Below are 21,465 nucleotides of genomic sequence, written 5' to 3' on the forward strand. Positions count from 1 at the left end.
AAAAGATTTGTCGAATTTATTGGAAGGTGATTCCTGGAGCACGCTGTTCCTCTGCGATTCGCAGTAATTCGGCCACATGAGCAGGAGCTGGAGGAGCCACAGGCAAATGAGCACCCTGAGGTTGGAAAACATATTCATTGGTGATGTAACGGACCTCAATCACGTTGCCAAATTCGTCAGGGTAGCTGCCAACAAATCAAGAAAAATGCGTTTGATGCAATAACAGAAATGCGTTAATTGTTCTTCAGTATATGCGGTTAATATCAAGTAAATTTCAAAGTCTCACCTGAAGACTCCCTCAGCGTTGCTCTGCCCAGCGCCACCTGCGTCAGCCTTTTGTATGAATCTAATTCCGTTAGCAGCCTCTAAGTCGCTTGCAGAGGCGCCAGCGACGGGTTCCTGTCGGGTTTCGGCTACCATAGGGATGTGGACGGGCTCCTCTCGAGAATCAAAGTCGGCGGTGGCAAAAGCCAGAAGCGCAGTCACAAAAATCAACTTGAAGAAGGGAGGGAACATTTTCAAATGAACATCAGAAAATCTGAACATACATGAAATTATCTACAAATGGTTGATTACGAGTGGAAGTGTTGTTCATATATTGTATTTTACGAGTGTGTGTGTGTGTTTGTGAGTTTATGTGTGCGTGTGTGTGTGTGTGTGTGTGTGTGTGTGTGTGTGTGTGTGTGTGTGTGTGTGTGTGTGTGTGTGTGTGTGTTTGTGTGTGTGTGTGTGTGTGTGTGTGTGAGTGTGTGTGTGTGTGTGTGTGTGTGTGTGTGTGTGTGTGTGTGTGTGTGTGTGTGCGTGCGTGCGTGTGTGTGTGTGTGTGTGTGTGTGTGTGTGTGTGTGTGTGTGTGTGTGTGTGTGTGTGTGTGTGTGTGTGTGTGTGTGTGTGTGTGTGTGTGTGTGTGTGTGTGTGTGTGTGTGTGCGTGTGTGTGTGTGTGTGTGTGTGGATAGTGAAAAAGATCTCGGCGTAATTATCAGTAACGACCTCAAATCATCCAAGCAGTGTATTTCAGCCTCTGAGAAAGCAAATAAGATTCTAGGACTGATTGCGCGATCTTTTGATTTCAAAAGTCCATCACTCATTAACAAGCTATATAAATCGTTAGTTCGTCCACATTTGGAATATGCTGTTTCCGTATGGTCACCGAATCTCATTAAAGACATTGACAGATTGGAAAGAGTACAACGGCGAGCCACAAAACTGATTCCAAATATAAAAAATAAATCATACGAAAATCGACTAAAACATATGAATCTGTTTTCCCTAAAAAAAAAAAGCGTAGACTCAGAGGTGACTTGATACAGGTCTTTAAAATTCTAAAGGGAATTGACAACATCAAAAGTGACCAAATTTTTACATTGAATGAGAATCAGACAAGAAACAATGGTCTTAAACTCTCCGGAAATAGATTCAATTTGGAAGTAGGTAGAAACAACTTTGCCAACCGTGTAGTTAATGAATGGAATAAACTTCCTGCACAGGTAGTGCAATGTAGTTCAGTTCAAAGCTTTAAGAATCATTTAGATAAATACCTAAGTAAGATGCTGTAATGATTATAATTTATCTTATATTATTTGTTTTTGTTTTGTTATCATTTGTCTGTCTGATTTTTATTTATTATTAGTTATATGTCAATTAATTATTATTTACTATTTACCTGCTTGTTTATTATTTAACTATACCTATGCATTTATTTATGTATTTTATTTGTTATTTACATTATCATAGTTTTTATTTATTATTTTATTATTAATATGATTTTTTTTTTTCGCATCCGACCTAGATATGGATCAAAAGGTCTCCTGTCGGCATGCTCCGCCTTTGTAATCCTTTGTGTGTGTGTGTGTGTGTGTGTGTGTGTGTGTGTGTGTGTGTGTGTGTGTGTGTGTGTGTGTGTGTGTGTGTGTGTGTGTGTGTGTGTGTGTGTGTGTGTGTGTGTGTGTGTGTGTGTGTGTGTGTGTGTGTGTGTGTGTGTGTGTGTGTGTGTGTGTGTGTGTGTGTGTGTGTTTCACAGTATGATGACACGTTAAGTATGTAGAAATAAAGGTTTGTTTGAATTTAGTAAAAGGTTTCCATAATGTTATTCACAGGCTCAGCTATTATTAGGCTGTAAAAGATTCTGGTATCGGACAAATCTCAACAAATGTATGTACCCAGGATACTCACGAACTTCATATTGGTGATGTGGGTCGAGCTAAAGGAATACATGGGGAAACTTGATGACCGTGGTCTTTCATAGTTCCCGGGACAATGAATGAGGGGAAGGGAGAGAAGGGGTTTAGACCATACAGTCTTGGAGACCAACTTGTTCACCTAGATCTGAATCTAGCCTCTTGCTAAGTATGTCAGCATGTACAAATGGCATAGATTCTTATATTCTTTGAAAATAAGAGTACCAATATGAAAAATGCATCAAGAAATTCGAATTCACATTATTTCTTACAAGTAGATTTAAATCAAGGAGAACAAGTTTCCTTGCCAGACATGGAGACGACATAGTCGAAATCCCTCAACCCCCCTGCCCTCCCTTCATTCACTCACACGCTAACTATAAAAGACCGCGTCCTGCCAGATCTAACATGCATTCCTGCAGCTTCCTCTACATCGCCAACATGAAGTTTGTAAGAGTCATGTGTATTATTCGTTTATTACTGTTAGTCCACTAACTTGTTATGCCAGAAGTTGTGATCAGGATCATTGATCAGGTTTCTGAAATGTTCATCTCAACACACCTTCCCAAGGGACCAATAATTGTGGAAGACCAAATCTAGCTTCTAAATCATTAACATTTCTTTACTATACGCGCTTAGCTACCCCATAAGCTCAGCTTATATTTGATCTGCTTTTTTCGGGGATTCCTAGTTTATTCAGGGTATATCTAGAGATCTTGACATAGTGCTAGGCAGTTTTATTCAGCTTAGATCCGAACTTTTGGATCAAGAGAGGTTAAAAGATGTATAGACTAATATCAATGAACTTCTTTGTGGGCCTTTTTTGGCACATACACTGCTTTTATTCTGATAAACGCCAGACAAATATGTTCATAGTTTGGTCAAATATGGTCTTCGACAGGTTAATCTTTTACTGCTTCTTCACCTTTATTATTTGTAATATCATAAGCCTATTTAGTAAAGTTTTTATGCCAGAAACGTAGAAACACACACACACACACACACACACACACACACACACACACACACACACACACACACACACACACACACACACACACACACACACACACACACACACACGCACCCGCACGCGCGCGCACACACACACACACACACACACACACACACACACACACACACACACACGCACACGCACACGCACACACACACACACACACACACACACACACACACACACACGCGCGCGCAAACACAAACACTTACACACACAGCTACCCATCCCGTATAATGCAACTAGGTAAATACAACTAGGTAAATGCTCTTCCACACACACAAATATGCCCACAGACACACATCAATATGCACACATACCGATATATGTGCTTAAGTTTTACCTATTGTGTTTGTGTCTTTATGATTAAGGATCCTTACTTAGAAATTTGATTTCCGATGATATTTATTTAAAACATATTCTTGACTGCCATCCGTACAGATGATCCTGATCGCACTCGTGTCCATCGCTTCAGCCGACTTTGATTCCAGCGAGGAGCAGGTCCACATCCCCATTATCGCTGAGACTCGTCAGGAACCCGTCGCCGGTGCATCTGCCAGCGACTTCGAGGCCGGTAATGGAATCAGATTCATTCAGAAGGCCGCCGCAGGTGGTGCTGGGCAGAGCAATGCTGAGGGAGTCTTCAGGTAAAATGCTAGAATCTCTACTTCATATTAACCCTAAATGATAATGAATAGCCACAGAAGTCCCTTTGCACTCTTACTATTATTATTGTTTGCGCCTTCTCTTATAGCTACCCTGACGAATTTGGCAACGTCATCGAGGTCCGCTATGTAGCCAACGAGTTCGGCTTCCAACCCCAGGGTGTCCACCTTCCCGTAGCTCCTCCAGCTCCTGCTCATGTGGCCGAACTCCTGCGCATCGCAGAGGAACAACGTGCTGCAGGAATCACCTTCGAATAAACTCGAAATTATTTTGCAATCAAACTATTTATTTTCGTAATAATCAAGATTTCAATAAAGAGGACATTTCGTCATTCTTCATGAAAATGATGTCTCTGTGTTTCCTATGGACTAATTAAGAGAGAACTCCATATTAGTATTACTACTATGTAGACTATTAAATTGATCATATTTATGCTGAAGGTTAACGTTAATGTAAAATGTATAACTTACGATAATCATCATATGATTCATTTGCACTATCTATTGAATTATCATGGATATTTACCTACAAGAATTTTTTACAAGTCTACCACATTGGTGAATTAATATTTGTTATTGTCCCGTGACTAACATGAGTTTGGTCCGACATTAAACGGATTCAGGTGATTGCCACATATAAGAAGTTTTAAACATTTAAAGATATATTTTGCAATAGAAAAATTGTGGGGATATATTTCATAATGAAAGCAAATATTTCTGGAAAAGATTTTAGGATTTTAACTTGGAACTGAAGCTTAAATGTATATAAAAAAAAATATTACCTTATTGACTCAACGAATCTGGTTTAGCTGAGTATCACTTTAATCTAGATATTGAATCTATACTGTCTTTTCTTTCTATTCATGTTCAAACTCGTTGTCAATATATGTCATGTTTTTTTGAGTCTCTGGTACGGAACAGTTCATGACTATGAGATGAAGGAGGTGCCAGAGGGTAAAGTAAGAAGAATCAGCGGTGATACAAGTAGTTTTGTACAGTTTACCAGGAGAGAATGTCTAATTGCTACGTCGTTTACAATATATATATATATTTGTTGGTACATTGTGACAAGTTGACTTCTTTTTCCACTTTCATCAATATATATATATATATATATATATATATATATATATATATATATATATATATATATATAGATAGATAGATAGATAGATAGATAGATAGATAGATAGATAGATAGATAGAGATAGATAGATAGATAGATATAACACTAGAATAATATTTCTCTATGGTGTCTCTCTCCAGTGATCTATATAGCGTGAATTTATGATGACTTTACTGATTTATGCAGGACAGAAGAGATAGTGATTCAGCACATTAATTACCAATCGTCTAGTTTATTGATAAGTCGTATATTATAACAAAAATAGATGGGTTGGATGCATATATATTGTTCAGCCTATTTGAAAGTGATTCCTGTGAAGACCCTTCCACGTGCGCATGAGTTCTTCCACATAAGCTGGAACTGGAGGAGACACCCTAGGACTGGAATTCAAACTCGCTGTCCACATAGCGGACCTTAATTACATTGCCAAATTCGTCAGAGTAACTGTAAAAAATATAAAAGATTCATTAGGAGAAAAAAATAACTTTTTGAATCGTTGTCGATCACCATATAGGATGAAACTTCTTCAGTGTCTCACCTGATAATTCACTCAGATTGTTATGCCTAGCACTACCTGCAACTGCCTCCTGTATAAATCTAATTGCAGTGCCCGCTTCATAGTCATGGGTCGAGGTACCAGTGGTAAATTCATGACGCGTTTCGGCTAAGATGTGGATGTGGACGGACTCCTCTCGTTAACTGTAGTCATTGGGGGCGACGGCCAGAATTGCAGTTATGATCATGTGTGTGCATAACAGTCAAGAAGTATCCTTGTAAAGGCACGGAACTTTAACTATATTTGATAAGGTTAATTATACAGTGAGAAATCATTATATCTCTACAATATACCAGCGGCAAGTTGAGAGTTTACGAGTATTTGTCACACATATATACGGTTATTAATAAAGTTTTTATTCATCTAATTAAATCGTGATCCAAAGCGGCACTACAGTAAGCCAAAGTTCCAAAAGTTCATGTTTGATGTGGAGTGTGTCAAAAAAAATTAATTGCAGTGTATGATTCTTTTCGTTAGGTGGCTGGACTTTAACTATAGTGAACTGTCAGAAGTTCTGAAATCATAAATTACTATCAAACAGTATTATTTCAATGTCTTAATATCTGCTTACCATTCCTAAATTACAGATACTTGTGATTTTCAAATTGATTATGCATTGTGACCTTTCCTATTAATTTTACTATGTGACCTTTCTTATTCATTTCATCATGTGACCTTTCCTAAATTTATGCTATATTACCCATCCTAATAACATTAAATAAGACTTCTAGTTATAATTCTTATTCTTCTATTTATGCTTACAATGAATAATCTAGAGGATCTGATGTTGGATCTTACTGATTGGATTCAATTTGTTTCGCATCTCATGAGGATAGGAATTTGTGGACTATCATTTCCCCTGCAACATTCATTTCACCCCGGTATGTACTCTAATTTACTTAATTTAATTTACAGTCTGCTATAAAGAGAAACGTGCTTTGAAATTTAGTCTGTTTTCTTTGAAGCAGCACTTGCCAGGACCACTAAGAATACCAAGACATTAATTTTTTGCTATGTAATAATTACATTAATTATTTATGCGCAATTTTTAGGGCAAGAAGAGAACTTTAAATATCTACTATGACTTTGATCACGTAATGGGAAATGTTTCTACTGTAAAACTTTGAGATGCACAAAGTTTGTATCTGTGCCTGAGAGAAAAGGCAGGGACTACTTCACGTGTGTTTATGTCATGACCTAAGTGAGATAACATCAGTATATCAGTACTCTAAGTATATTACAGATGCTGATTAACAAAGGAGAGTGATCCAAAACCCTTTTAAAAGCAATGAGGGGATCTTATGGCAGAAGAAAAAAGGATCTGTTAAAAGTTACCATTGCCCTAAGAGCTCGGACAATTGGATTAATGAGTCACTGGTAATGAATTAGTATTCGTTGTTGTAAAATATAATACATGAAAGGAGCTACAGACGATTCAAATTGTTTCAGACAGGCTAATATGTGAAGATGAATAATTATGAACAATGGTGATATTTCTTTATGATGAATTATATTGTGTTCTTTGGACCAGTATGAAGTTAGATTGGATAAGTCAACACAAGATATAAGCTAATATACATTTTACTGTGATTTCAGGAAATATAACAACAATAAATAGGCTAGCTAAAAAGATTTGTCGAATTTATTGGATGGTGATTCCTGCAGCACGCTGTTCCTCTGGGATGCGCAGTAATTCGGTCACATGAGCAGGAGCTGGAGGAGCCACAGGCAGATGAGCACCCTGAGGTTGGAAACCATATTCATTGGCGATGTAGCGGACCTCGATCACGTTCCCAAATTCGTCAGGGTAACTGCCGAGAAACCAAGAAGAAACCTGAAGACTCCCTCACCGTTGCTCTGCCCAGCGTCACCTGCGGCAGCCTTTTGTATGAATCTAATTCCGTTAGCAGCCTCAAAGTCGCTGGCAGAGGCGCCAGCGATGGGTTCCTGTCGGGTTTCGGCTACTATAGCGATATGGACGGGCTCCTCTCGGGAATCAAAGTCGGCGATGGCGAAAGCCAGAAGTGCAATCACGAAAATCAGCTGAAGAAGGGAGGGAAGATTTTCAAATGAACATCAGAAAATCTAAACATACATGAAATTATCTACACGTGGATGATTACGAGTGGAAGTATTCTTCACATATTTTATTGTACGTGTGTGTGTGTGTGTGTGTGTGTGCGTGTGTGTGTGTGTGTGTGTATGTGTGTGTGTGTGTGTGTGTGTGTGTGTGTGTGTGTGTGTGTGTGTGTGTGTGTGTGTGTGTGTGTGTGTGTGTGTGTGTGTGTGTGTGTGTGTGTGTGTGTGTGTGTGTGTGTGTGTGTGTGTGTGTGTGTGTGTGTGTGTGTGTGTGTGTGCATTAGATTACAAAAACATCTAGTTAATGAGAACTTTTTTATTGATATGTAAAAATATAATAAGAAATTATATGTATATATGTACACTAGAAAGGTTTCATTGTGCAATAAGAACATTTCTCCGATGTACCAGAGGCAGTTTAAGAATTTCTTTTTGTCAAACATTAACATACAACTTAGCGTAGATTAATCTAATTTAATTTGTGACTCGATAATGAATTCATGACATCGTTATAAGATATATAGTCTTTGATTGGTTGCATCTGAGATACGACCTATATGCTTTGAAGAATTTCATATCAGCGATATAGAAGCCACACGAATAACTCAAGGATCAGTTTTGATGAGACCCTTTGAGAAATAGTAAATGGATGAATAAATGGAGTTATATGGGGTAGATTTTGCTTATGTACTTAGTGGGCTTAAAGAAATATAAGAAATATGAATTTCTAATTGCAATATTTGAGGACTTACCATATGCATATTGAAAAAATACTTAAAGTAAAAAAGAGAGGAGCTATAATGTTTATGAATTTTATAGAGATTCTTTACTTTTTGGGTTGGTGACATCCCCCCTAATAGTTTTGGTAAATCAGTAACAAGTTAGGCAATAGATGAGTACACAGTATAAACATGTACACTGATTAAAATCTAAACGTTATACAAATAGGTTTTGTTTCCGAGTATGTAGCCATGTTAAGTTTATAGAAATAAAGGTTTGTTTGCATTTCGTAAAAGGTTTCCACAATGTTAATCACAGACTGAGCTGATTAGGTTGTAAAAGATTCTGGTATGGGACAAACCTCAACAGATGTATGTACCCAGGATACTCACGAGTTTCACATTGGTGATGTAGGGGGAGCTGAAAGAATACATGGGGAAACTTGATGACAGCGGTTTTTTACAGTTCCCGGGAGAATGAAGGAAAAGTTAGAGAGGAGGGGTTTCGACCGTACAGTCTTGGAGAGCAACTTGTTCACCTAGATCTGAATCTAGCCTCTTGCTAAGTATGTCAGCAAGTACAAATGGCATAGATTCCTAAATTCCTTGAAAATAAGAATACCAATCTGAAAACTACATCAAGAAATCCGAGTTCAGCTTATTTCTCACGAGTAGATTTAAATCTAGGAGAACAAGTTTCCTTGCCACACATGGAGATGACATAGTCGAAATCCCTCAACAACCCTCCCCTCCCTTCATTCACTCACACGCTAACTATAAAAGACCGCGACCTGCCAGATCTCCCATGCATTCCTGCAGCTTCCTCTTCATCGCCAACATGAAGTTTGTGAGGGTCTTCTGTATTCATTTGTTTAGTATTGTTAGTGCAATAACTTATTATACCAGAAGCTGTCATCAAGTTCATTGATCAGGTTTCTGAAATGTACATCTCAACAGACCTTCCTAAGGCACCAGTAATTGTGGAAGACCAAAACTATCTTCTAAACCGCTATTTCTTTACTACACCGTAAGCTCAGCTTATAACTTACCTCTTTTTTGGCGAGGGTTGCTAGGTTATTCTGGGTACATCTAGAGATCTTCATATAGTGTTAGACTGTTTAATTTAGCTTAGGCCTGAGCATTTGGGTTAAAGGAGGTTAAAAGCTGTATAAACTAAAATCGACGAACTTTTTTGTGGACATTTTTGGCACAATTACTGCTTTTATTCTGACAACTCACAGACAAATATGTTCGTATTTTGGTCAAATATGTTTAAGGATAGGTTAGATTAATCATTTACTGCTTCTTTACCTTTATTGTTTGTAATATCACCAGCCTATTTAGAAAAGGGTCTATTCCAGAAACGCGCACGCACACACACACACACACACACACACACACACACACACACACACACACACACACACACACACACACACACACACACACACACACACACACACACACACACACACACACACACACACACACACACACACACACACACACACACACACACACACACACACACACACACACACACACACACACACACACACACACACACGCACACACACACACACACACACACACACACACGCACGCACGCACGCACGCACACACATTCACACGTGCATACACGCATTAATATGCCCACAGACCCATAAGCACATATATGTGCTTAAGTTTACCCTTTACATAATTCCAAGTTTTATAGATTGTGTTTGTGTCAGATCCTCCCTTACAAATTCAAATTCCAATAATGTTCATTTCAATCATATTCTTCACTGTCATCCGTACAGATGATCCTGATTGCACTCGTGTCCATCGCTTCAGCTGACTTTGATTCCAGCGAGGAGCAGGTCCACATCCCCATTATCGCTGAGACTCGTCAGGAACCCGTCTCCGGTGCATCTGCCAGCGACTTCGAGGCCGGTAATGGAATCAGATTCATTCAGAAGGCCGCCGCAGGTGGTGCTGGGCAGAGCAATGCTGAGGGAGTCTTCAGGTAAAATGCTAGAATCTCTACTTCATATTAACCCTAAATGATAGTGAATAGCCACAGAAGTCCCTTTGCAAACTTACTATTGCTATTTTTTGCGCCTTCTCTTATAGCTACCCTGACGAATTTGGCAACGTCATCGAGGTCCGCTATGTAGCCAATGAGTTCGGCTTCCAACCCCAGGGTGTCCATCTTCCCGTGGCTCCTCCAGCTCCTGCTCATGTGGCCGACCTCCTGCGTATCGCAGAGGAACAACGTGCTGCAGGAATCACCTTCGAATAAACTCGATAACATTTTTGTAATCAAACTATTTATTTTCGTAATAATTGATATTTCAATAAAGAGGACATTTCGTCATTCTTAATGAAAAATTGTCTCTGTTTTTCCTATGTACTAATCAAAAGAGAACTCCATATTAGTATTAGTACTATTTAGACTATTAAATTGATAATATTTATGCTGAAGATTAACGTTAATGTAAAATGAATAACTTATGATAATCATCATATGATTCATTTGCACTATCTATTGAATTATCATGAATATTTACCTATAAGAATTCTTTACAAGTCTACCACTTAGTTATTGTCTCGTGACTAAAATTAATTTAGTCTGACAGTAAGCAAATTCTGGTGACTGCCACAAATAAGAAGTTTTAAACTTAAAATACAAAGATATATTTTTTGTAATAGAAAAAATGTGGGGATATATTTCAAGATGAAAGCAAATATTTCTGGAAAAGATTTTAGGCTTTTAACCTGGAACTGAAGATTAAATAGATAACAAAATTATCATTATTACCCCATTGACTCAACAAATTTAGTTTTGTTGAATAGCACTTTAATCCAAATATCAAATCTACACTGTCTTTTTATTCCGTTCATAAGCAAACTCATTGCCGATAAATGTCATGTTTTCGAGCCTCTGGTACGGACCGATTCATGACTGTAAGGTAAAGGAGTTGGCAGAGAGTAAAGTAAGATACCTTTTTGTATGTTTGGATTTTTATTAAGTAATTCACATTTGTCATTCAGAAATATTTTAACAAAACAGAGATATTTACTCTTTTCAGTTAATTTGATGTTTAAGATAACATTATACCTATAGATAGAGCCAAGCGAGAGTTTTGACCTCTCATCCAAGAGAGTGATATCTGTGGGCCACAAGTCCAACTAGTCATCCAAGGCAACAGGGAATTAAATATTTGTATATATATATATATATATATATATATACATATCCTGCATGCGACTGTCATAAAATTATCGCATTGATGTCACTGTTACTAGCGAATTTCTCTCATAGTTACAATGACGAAAAGCGTGAAAGGGATTTGTTCCGATCCTTACCCCTTGCCAACTGGTGTACTTGGACCTTGTGTAAAAAAGGAATTGGGGTCGCAGATTAGTGATCTTTCCTATCATCAGGAATCAGTTCGATTCCAGGTTTCAAGGCTTTTAAGTGTCTGTTGGTGTAGTGGGCTGAGGCTCTGTGAAGGTATCTTACGTATATAAATTATACATAACAGTGTACTGCTGTACACTACATTATTCATGTACATCTACAAACACACACATACACACACACACACACACACACACACACACACACACACACACACACACACAAACACACATACACACACACACACTAACGCACGCACAAACACACACACACACACACACACACACACACACACACACACACACACACACACACACACACACACACACACACACACACACACACACACACACACACACACACACACACACACACACACACACACCTCGTGGCACTGTGGTTACAGTTCTCGCCTGCCACTACGGAGGTCTGGGTTCGGTTTTCGCCCAGGGCTGAAATAATTAAAGTATCGCTTTGCTACGGGGTGTTACTCCAACTCTCGTGGGTGGGAAGTTGGGTGTGTATGTGCGTGTAAGGTCACAGTATTACCCATAGATCGGTCATACAAGCTCTGAGCTTTCATACGGGAAGTTAATAACTGTCGATCACAATTCCAACACGTGATCTAAGATCATGGTGAATCACACACAGACAGAGACACACTCACACAAACACATACGCAAACGTAATCGCACAACAACATACAGATATAATCTCAGGAACACGCAAAGAAACATATGCCCCCATACACATGCGTACACACATGCGCGCGCACACAAACACCAACATGCACAAGCATGCACACATATATTCATACATACATACATACATACATACATACATACATACATACATACATACATACATACATACATACATACATACATACATACATACATACATACATAAATACATACATACATACATACATACATACATACATACATACATACATACATACATACATACATACATACATACATACATACATGCATACATACATACATACATACATACATATATACATATATACATATATACATACATACATACATACATACATACATACATACATACATACATACATACATACATACATACATACATACATACATACATACATACAACACACATACACAGATACGCACACACACGCACACACATACACACACACGCACATACACATACACTGTCTCTCCCAACCCCTTATACATAGGAAGATATAATTTATGAGAAAGCTAGAAAGTAACTTTAAAAAGGGAAAGCTTCATTTGGTGTTTGCATTTGTGGGAGTCGCATTTTAAGTGTAGTGTATAAGTGTATTTACAGCGAGTAGATAAAATATACTTCTCGCGTGTGAAACACAGAACTGTTAAAAAAATAATGGGAATGAGAATAAAACATGCATAATGAAATGTACACAGACAATCCAGTCATAATATATCTTAGCCGACCAGTGTGTTTATTGATATTAGAGCATAACCATTGCAAATTTACCCCTCTTTTCCCTGGGCATACGACTTTGAAAGTAGTAAATATATGCTGTGTAGTGGTATCTAAAGTTGCTATACAATATTTGACAATCAGTTAAAACCAACAGCGATTGGTAAAAGTTTACAAATAAAACATGGCTTCTCATATATGAGAGTGTGGATCGGATGGAGTGCAGCAATAGTTTGAGTGGCCAGGTCTGATGTTATGTGGCACATCAAATGTTCATGATTGGTGTAGAGTCTGTCAAAAAGTTTGAATTGCAGTGTATGATTGTTTTGGTTAGGTGGCTGGACTTTTGCAGTATAGTTAATTGTGCCAGAAGTTCTGAAATCATAAATTACTATCAAGCAATACAATTACAATGTTTTAATATCTGGTTACCATTCCTAAGTTACAGATACCTTCTAATAATCAAATTGATTATCCATTGTGACCTTTCCTATTCATTTTTACCGTGTAACCTTTACTTAACTTATGCTTTATTACATATCCTAATTATATATTTTGCGACTACTAGGTACAATTCTTATTCTTCTATTTATGCTTACAATGAATAATCTAGGGTACCTGATGTTAGATCTTACTGATTGGATTCAATTAGTGCAGTTACACTTTGCAGCATTTCCAAACGGTAGGTGATTGTGGCCTATCATTTCTCCTTCGGCATTCATTTCACCCCGGTATATAATCTAATTTACTAAAATTAATTTACAGTCTGCTATAAATAGAAATGTACTCTAAAAATTAGTCTGTTTCCTTAGAATCAGCATATGCCAGGACCCCTAAGAATATCAAGAAAAATGAATTAATTACATTCATGATTTATGCGGAATTGATAGAGCAAGAGGGGAACTTTAATTATCTACTATGACTTTGACCACGTAATGGGAAATGTTTCTGCTGTAAATCTTTGAGATGCACAAAGTTTGTATCTGTACCTGAGAGAAAAGGCAGTGACTACCTCAAGTGTGTTTATGTCATGACCAGAGTGAGATGACATCAGTATATCAGTACACTAAGGATATTACAGGTGTTAATTGACAAAGGAGAGTGAGCAAAATCCCTTTTAAAAGCAACAAGCACCCGGCTGACGCCGGCCGTGGCTCCGCCACGGGTGCTTGGCCTGCGGCGCCGCTCGCTGCGCTCGCAGTAGTCTTCTTCCACATGTGATTTTTGGAACATCTATACACGATAATACACACACGCGCACACATAGATACATACATGAACACACACACACACATTTTTGCGAATTTTTTTTCCATCTTTTCTTCCAACTTTTCCTTGACGTCTTCCAACTTGTCCTCTAAACTTTCCTCAACTTTCGTTACTGTTTTCGTCGTCAGAATAGCTGGGTAAAATCATTTTGACGGCTTCTTCGGAGATGGATTAGATATCCTTCAGAATGACAACCTTTCCTTGTTCCGGTTCCTCTTCTGCCAGGACGGGGTCCTCGTTTTCGGCAACTGTGGGCACTACATTATCTTACCTAAGTATATATAAAAAAGTAATAGTTCTAATTCACTGAAAAAAATAGTATTTATCAAAGGTTATGGAAACCAGAAAAATATTAATATTCCCATAAAATTCACTTATTAATACTGAACTGCATGACAAAACAGTAAAATTTTGAAATTTAAATCCAATTTCTCTAACAATGACAATTTTCATGATCTTACCTAAGTATATATAAAAAAGTATTATTTTTCATTCACTGAAAAAAAAATAGTATTTATCAAAGGTTATAGAAACAAAAAAAAATATTGATATTCCCAAAAAGTTCATTTATTATTACTGAAGTACATTACAAAACATTCAAATTTTGAAATTTAAATCCAATTTCTTTAACATGACAACCAATTTTCATTATCTTACGTATATATAAAAAAGTAATATTTCTAATTCACTGAAAATTAAAAAAGAATAGTATTTATCAAAGGTTATGGAAACAAAAAAATATTAATATTCCCATAAAGTTCATTTATTAATACTGAACTACATCACAAAACATTAAAAATTTGAAATTTAAATCCAATTTCTGTAACAATGACAATAAATTTTCATTATCTTGCCAAGTGCATATCAAAAAGTAATATTTCAAAAATCTCTCATTTTCTAAAAGTAAATTGCGACATCTGGGCAAGAGATCGGCGGAGTCCCATAGATCAGGTGGAGTCCCGTAGATCCGGTGGAGTCCCGTAGATCCGGTGGAGTCCTGTAGATCAGGTGGAGTCCCGTAGATCAGGTGGAGTCCCGTAGATCCGGTGGAGTCCCGTAGATCCAGTGGAGTCCTGTAGATCAGGTGGAGTCCTGTGGAACTGCAAAGGATGCACAGGACTCCACCGGATCTAGAGGATTCCGCCGATGTCTTGCCAAAATGTCACAATTTGCTTTTAGAAAATGAGAGATTTTTGAAATATTCTTTTTTATATATATACTAAGGGTAAGTTAACGTCTTCAATTTCTCCGTCAAAAAGTTCAAAATTGTCAAACATTTCGTCGGAATACTCAAAATCTTCAACTTCTCGTAGCGTCTCGTTGAATTTAAGCACTTTTCGTTGGAATTCTTGAACAGATGCGTTGGCACGGAAGGTTTTAACGTCTCTGTACAGATCCGGGAAAGCTTTAGTGTGTTCGTTACGTAACTGGGCATGCAGGTTCTTGTCATTCTGCAGTTCTGTTTTTGATTTTTTCCGGTTAACCGTAATTCATTTCCAAAAAAGGCGAAGACGCCTTTTCTTGTTAGCGTCGGGTTCCCTGGCGGGCATGGTGCCTAAGATACAAAAAAAAAAAAAAACGACCATTATCTTAAACAACGCACATTTAATAAAACCTTACGTGACGTGGCCCAAAAACGCCGGACCCCTTTCCGTTTTCGCTCAAGCTCACTATGGTTTTGTGAAAACTGACAATTTGAGAAAACTCTGCGCTTTATAGTAAGTAGATGAGAGGATCTTATAACAGAAGACAAAAGATCTGTTATAAGTTGCCCTAAGAGCTTGGCCAACCGAGGTAAATGGCAGTCACTGGTAATTAATGAGTATTCGTTGTTGTGAAATCCAACACATCAAAAGGAGTTACAGGTGATTTAAATTGTTTCAGACAGGCTAATATGTGATAATGAATAACTATGAACAATAGTGATATTTCTTTGTAATGAATTATACTGTGTTCTTTTGACCGGTATAATATTAGAATGGATAAGTCAACACAAGATACAGTGGAACCTCGCTATTTGTATACAATCCGTTCCAGGAGGCTGTTCGAATGGCGATTTGTACGAATGGCGAATAATTTTTTCCCATAAGATATAATGTAAATTGGATTAATCCGTTCCAGACCCACAGATTATTGCTTATTGAAATAATATTTTAAGCATAGAATACATAAAAACTATGAAAAACAATAAATATACAGTACTGTATAGTACATGAAATAGAAAAAAATTTAACTGGACTTTACCTGTACTGAGGTGAGCTGATGGCATAAATGGAAAGTGTAGAGGAGGAGGAGGGATGTTGATATTACTGTTTGGAAGGGGAGTCACTTTCCATATAAACATCAGGTAACATCCCTTCAGGTGTTTTCTCTCTTTCTGGTGTTCTTTCTTTTCTCTGTCTTTTGCACTAAAAGAATTTTGGGATTCTTTCTTTAAAAGCCTGTCCAATGTTGTCTGCCTTTGACGAATTCTCAGATATTTTCTAAAATGATCAATAACATTGTTATTGAACAAATTGATGCTCCTGTTGACCACAGCAGTGTTAGAATGCCATTTTTCCACCACTCTCTGTGTTTTCTCCCAGTGATAACACAGTTCTTTAATTTCTACATTGGAAATGCTTCTCTTACTATTTTCCTCCTCTGAAGAAGAAACTTTTTCAATCACTTTTTCTTGCTGCTCCCTGTGAAGTTCTTTGAGTTCTTCAGTTGCCAGCTCATTTCTATGGTATTCAAGCAACTCCTCCACATCATCACTGTCTACATCCAATCCCATGGACTTCCCCATGGACAAAATATCATCCACCACTACAGGCTCCGTATACAAGCCTTCAAAGTATCTGGCTACCACACAGTCTTGCCACAGCTTCTTCCAGGCAGAGTTCAGTGTCCTGAAAGAAACTTTCCCCCAGGCTTTGTCTATTATCTTCAAACAATGAAGGATATTGAAATGGTTCTTCCAAAAGTCCCTGAGGGTTAGTTCTGTGTCAGAGGTCACTTCAAAGCACCTTTGAAAAAGTGCTTTTGTGTAAAGCTTTTTCAAGTTTGAAATGACCTGCTGATCCATGGGCTGGATTAGATTAGTGGTATTAGAAAAAAAAAAACTCACTTGGATGAAGCTGTATTCACCCACCAGATCTTCTTCCATGCCTGGAGGATGAACAGGAGCATTGTCCATTACTAGAAGGGCCTTGAGTGGTAATTTTTTCTGCTCTAGATATTTTTTCACACTCGGGGCAAATACTTCATATATCCACTCGGTGAAGAACTGCCTTTTTACCCAAGCCTTACTACTAGCCCTCCTCATTACACTGAGTTTACTTTTTATATATAAAAAAAAAATCTCGAACACTCTTCGGTTTTCTAGGTGGTAGACAAGCAAAGGTTTAATTTTGAGGTCCCCACTAGCATTAGCACACAACAAGAGTGTAAGCCTGTCTTTCATAGGCTTGTGTCCTGGCAATGATTTCTCCTCTTTTGTGATGTAGGTCCTCTTAGGCATCTTCTTCCAGAAGAGGCTAGTTTCGTCACAATTAGAAACTTGGTGAGGAGTAAATCCCTTACTCTCAACAAAGTTTTTAATTCACCAACAAACTTCTCAGCAGCATCTTTGTTTACACTGCCAGCCTCCGCACAGCTAACAACACTGTGAATGCCACTTCGTTTCTTAAATCGATCAAACCAACCCCTACTTGCTATTCATCACTTTGTGCACTGATTCCAGAGCTGTCTCGCTTAAAGTCATCATACAACCGCTTTACTTTTTCACAAATTATTGTTTCAGAAATGCTGTCACCACCAACTTGTTTTTCGTTAATCCAAATTAACAAAAGTTTTTCCACTTGTTCAATTATAGGTGACCTGTTCACAGCAAGAACGGTCACTCCTTTTGCCACATTAGTCTCTTTTATTATGTCTTTATTTTTCAGTATAGACGATATGGTTGATTTCGCCATGCCATACAGAGTTGCCAGGTCAGAGATACGAGTTCCACTTTCAAACTTCGCAATGGGTTCTTTTTTAGATTCAATTGTCGTTCTCACTACTTTCTTTTTAGGCTTGGTTGAATCACTAATCTTTTTTGGACCCATGGCTCCTCTATTTCTAAAAAGAATAACAAAAAATAGCAATAAAGTAGCACAAAGTGTCACGAAGATTGCTAGGATGATGCGTAGTTTACGAAAGCTACCACGAGACTAAGCTGAAACGATCGCATGGCGCGACCAGTAACAAGGTGACGCTGTCCGAATTTGTGGGGCAAGTACGAATGACGAGTTGAATTTTACCTTGAACAAGTTGGACGAATAAAGAGTTGTACGAATAGAGAGGTGGACGAATGGCGGGGTTCCACTGTATAAGCAAACATATGTTTTACCGTGATTTCAAGAAATATAACAATAATGAATAGGCTAGCTAAAAAGATTTGTCGAATTCATTCGAAGGTGATTCCTGCAGCACGCTGTTCCTCTGCGATGTGCAGTAATTCGGCCACATGAGCAGGAGCTGGAAGAAGCCACAGGCAGATGAACACCCTGAGGTTGGAAACCATATTCATTGGAGATGTAGCGGACCTCGAGCACGTTTCCGAATTCGTCAGAGTAGCTGCCGACAAATCAAGAAAAATGTATTAGATGCAATAATAGAAATGCGTTATTTGTTCTTGAGTATACGCGGTTACTATCAAGTAATTTTCAAGGTCTCACCTGAAGACTCCCTCAGCGTTGCTCTGCCCAGCGCCACCTCCGGCGGCCTTTAGTATGAATCTAATTCCGTTAGCAGCCTCAAAGTCGCTTGCAGAGGCACCAGCGCCGGGCTCCTGTCGGGTTTCGGCTACTATAGGAATATGGACGGGCTCCTCTTGGGAATCAAAGTCGGCGATGGCGAAAGCCAGAAGCGCAAACACGAAAAACAGCCTGAAAACCAGGGAAGATTTTCCAATGAACATCAGAAAATCTAAACATACATGGTTGAGTACGAGTGGAAGCATTCTTCATATATTGTATCGTCCGTGTGTGTGTGTGTGTTTGTGTTTGTGTGTGTGTGTGTGTGTGTGTGTGTGTGTGTGTGTGTGTGTGTGTGTGTGTGTGTGTGTGTGTGTGTGTGTGTGTGTGTGTGTGTGTGTGTGTGTGTGTCTGTGCGTGTGTGTGTGTGTGTGTGTGTGTGTGTGTGTGTGTGTGTGTGTGTGTGTGTGTGTGTGTGTGTGTGCATGTGTGTGTGTGTGTGTGTGTGTGTGTGTGTGTGTGTGTGTGTGTGTGTGTGTGTGTGTGTGTGTGTGTGTGTGTGTGTGTGTGTGTGTGTGTGTGTGTGTGTGTGTGTGTGTGTGTTTGCGTTAGATTACAAAAACATCCAGTTAATTAGAACTATTTTACTGATATGTAAATAGATAATAAGAGATTATTTGTATATATGTACACGAGAAAGTTTTAATGATGTAACAAGTGAACACATTTCTCCGATATACCGGACCCACGTTAGGAATTCATTTCCGTCAAATTTTACAGGCCTCTTAACGTAGATTTAGTCTACTTTGATTTGTGACTCAATAATGAAATTATGAATTCGTCGTAGGATACATAGACTTTGGTTAGTTGCATTTAAGGTAAGGCGTATACGCTCTAATAATAAGATACATCTCTCTAGACCCTACAGAATTTCATGTCAGCGATACAGAATCCACAAGAATAACTCAAGGATCAATTTGAATGAGGCCCTTAGAGAAATAGTAAATGAATGATTAAAGCGAGTTAGTTGTGGTACAATTTCCATATATACTTAGTGGGTTTTGAAAAATATAAAAATATTAAGTTCTAATTGCAATATATGAGGACTTACCATATGTATATTGAAAAAATACTTAAAGTGCACAAGAGCGGAGCTATAATGTGTTGAGTTCCCAGAAGATTCCTTACTCAGGGGTTCGCTGACATCCCGCCTAATAATTTTGGTAAATGAGTATCAAGTTAAGCGATAGATGAGTACACAGTATAAACATGTTCGTTGATTAGAATATAACGCAATACAAACAGGTTTTGTTTTCCAGTATGATGGCATGTTAAGTTTATAGAAATAGATATTTGTTTGCATTTCGTAAAAGTTTTCCACAATGTTATTCACAGAATCAGCTATGATTAGGTTGTAAAAGATTCTGGTATGGGACAAACCTCAACAAATGTATGTACCCAGGATACTCACGAACTTGATATTGGTGATGTAGGGGAAGCTGAAGGAAAACATGGGGGAACTTAGTGGCCGCGGTTTTTTATAGTTCCCGGGAAAATGAACGAGAGGAGAGAGAAGGGGTTTCGACCATACAGTCTTGGAGAGCAACTTGTTCACCTAGATCTGAATCTAGCCTCTTGCTAAGTATGTCAGCATGTACAAATGGCATAGATTCTTATATTCTTTGAAAATAAGAATACCAATCTGAAAAATGTATCAAGAAATTCGAATTCAGCTTATTTCTCACGAGTAGATTTAAATCAAGGAGAACAAGTTTCCTCGCCACACATGGAGACGACATAGTCGAAATCCCTCAACCCCCCTGCCCTCCCTTCATTCACTCACACGCTCACTATAAAAGACCGTGTCCTGCCTGATCTTCCATGCATTACTGCAGCTTCCTCTACATCGCCAACATGAAGTTTGTGAGGGTCTTGTGTATTTATTCGTTTGTTACTGTTAGTCCAATAACTTATTGTTTCAGAAGCTGTGATCAAGTTCATTAATCAGGTTTCTGTAATGTGCATCTCAACACACCTTCCTGAGGGACCAATAATTGTGGAAGACCGAAACTATCTTCCAAATCACTATTTCTTTACTATACGAGCTTAGCTACACCGTAAGCTCAGCTTATACTTTACCTCTTTTTTGGCGAGGGTTGCTAGGTTATTCAGGGTACATCTAGAGATCTTGACATAGTGCTAGACTGTTTAATTCAGCTTAGGTCTGAACTTTTGTGTCATAAAAGGTTAAAAGATATATAAACTATAACCGATGAACTTCTTTGTGGGC

At 38.2% G+C, this 21,465-nt stretch overlaps 2 protein-coding genes across 2 annotated transcripts; one reads left to right on the forward strand and one right to left on the reverse strand.

Moving 5' to 3' along the window:
- Positions 1–16: 16 nt before the first annotated feature.
- On the reverse strand, positions 17–2,502 carry LOC143033626 (cuticle protein AMP2-like). The gene is made up of 3 exons (XM_076199117.1): positions 2,449–2,502; positions 287–495; positions 17–185 (listed from the first exon to the last, which is right to left on the reverse strand). Exons 1-3 carry the CDS (start codon positions 2,500–2,502, stop codon positions 17–19), a joined length of 432 nt encoding a protein of 143 aa, XP_076055232.1.
- An 82-nt stretch (positions 2,503–2,584) lies between these two features.
- On the forward strand, positions 2,585–4,114 carry LOC143033627 (cuticle protein AMP2-like). Its single transcript, XM_076199118.1, has 3 exons — positions 2,585–2,626; positions 3,633–3,838; positions 3,946–4,114. The coding sequence occupies exons 1-3, from the start codon at positions 2,585–2,587 to the stop codon at positions 4,112–4,114; spliced, it is 417 nt and encodes a 138-aa protein (XP_076055233.1).
- Positions 4,115–21,465: the final 17,351 nt, after the last annotated feature.

The sequence above is a fragment of the Oratosquilla oratoria genome, chromosome 16 (genome assembly GCF_046742065.1).
Source record: "Oratosquilla oratoria isolate Oo_2021 chromosome 16, ASM4674206v1, whole genome shotgun sequence".
In the NCBI taxonomy this organism is placed as follows: domain Eukaryota; kingdom Metazoa; phylum Arthropoda; class Malacostraca; order Stomatopoda; family Squillidae; genus Oratosquilla; species Oratosquilla oratoria.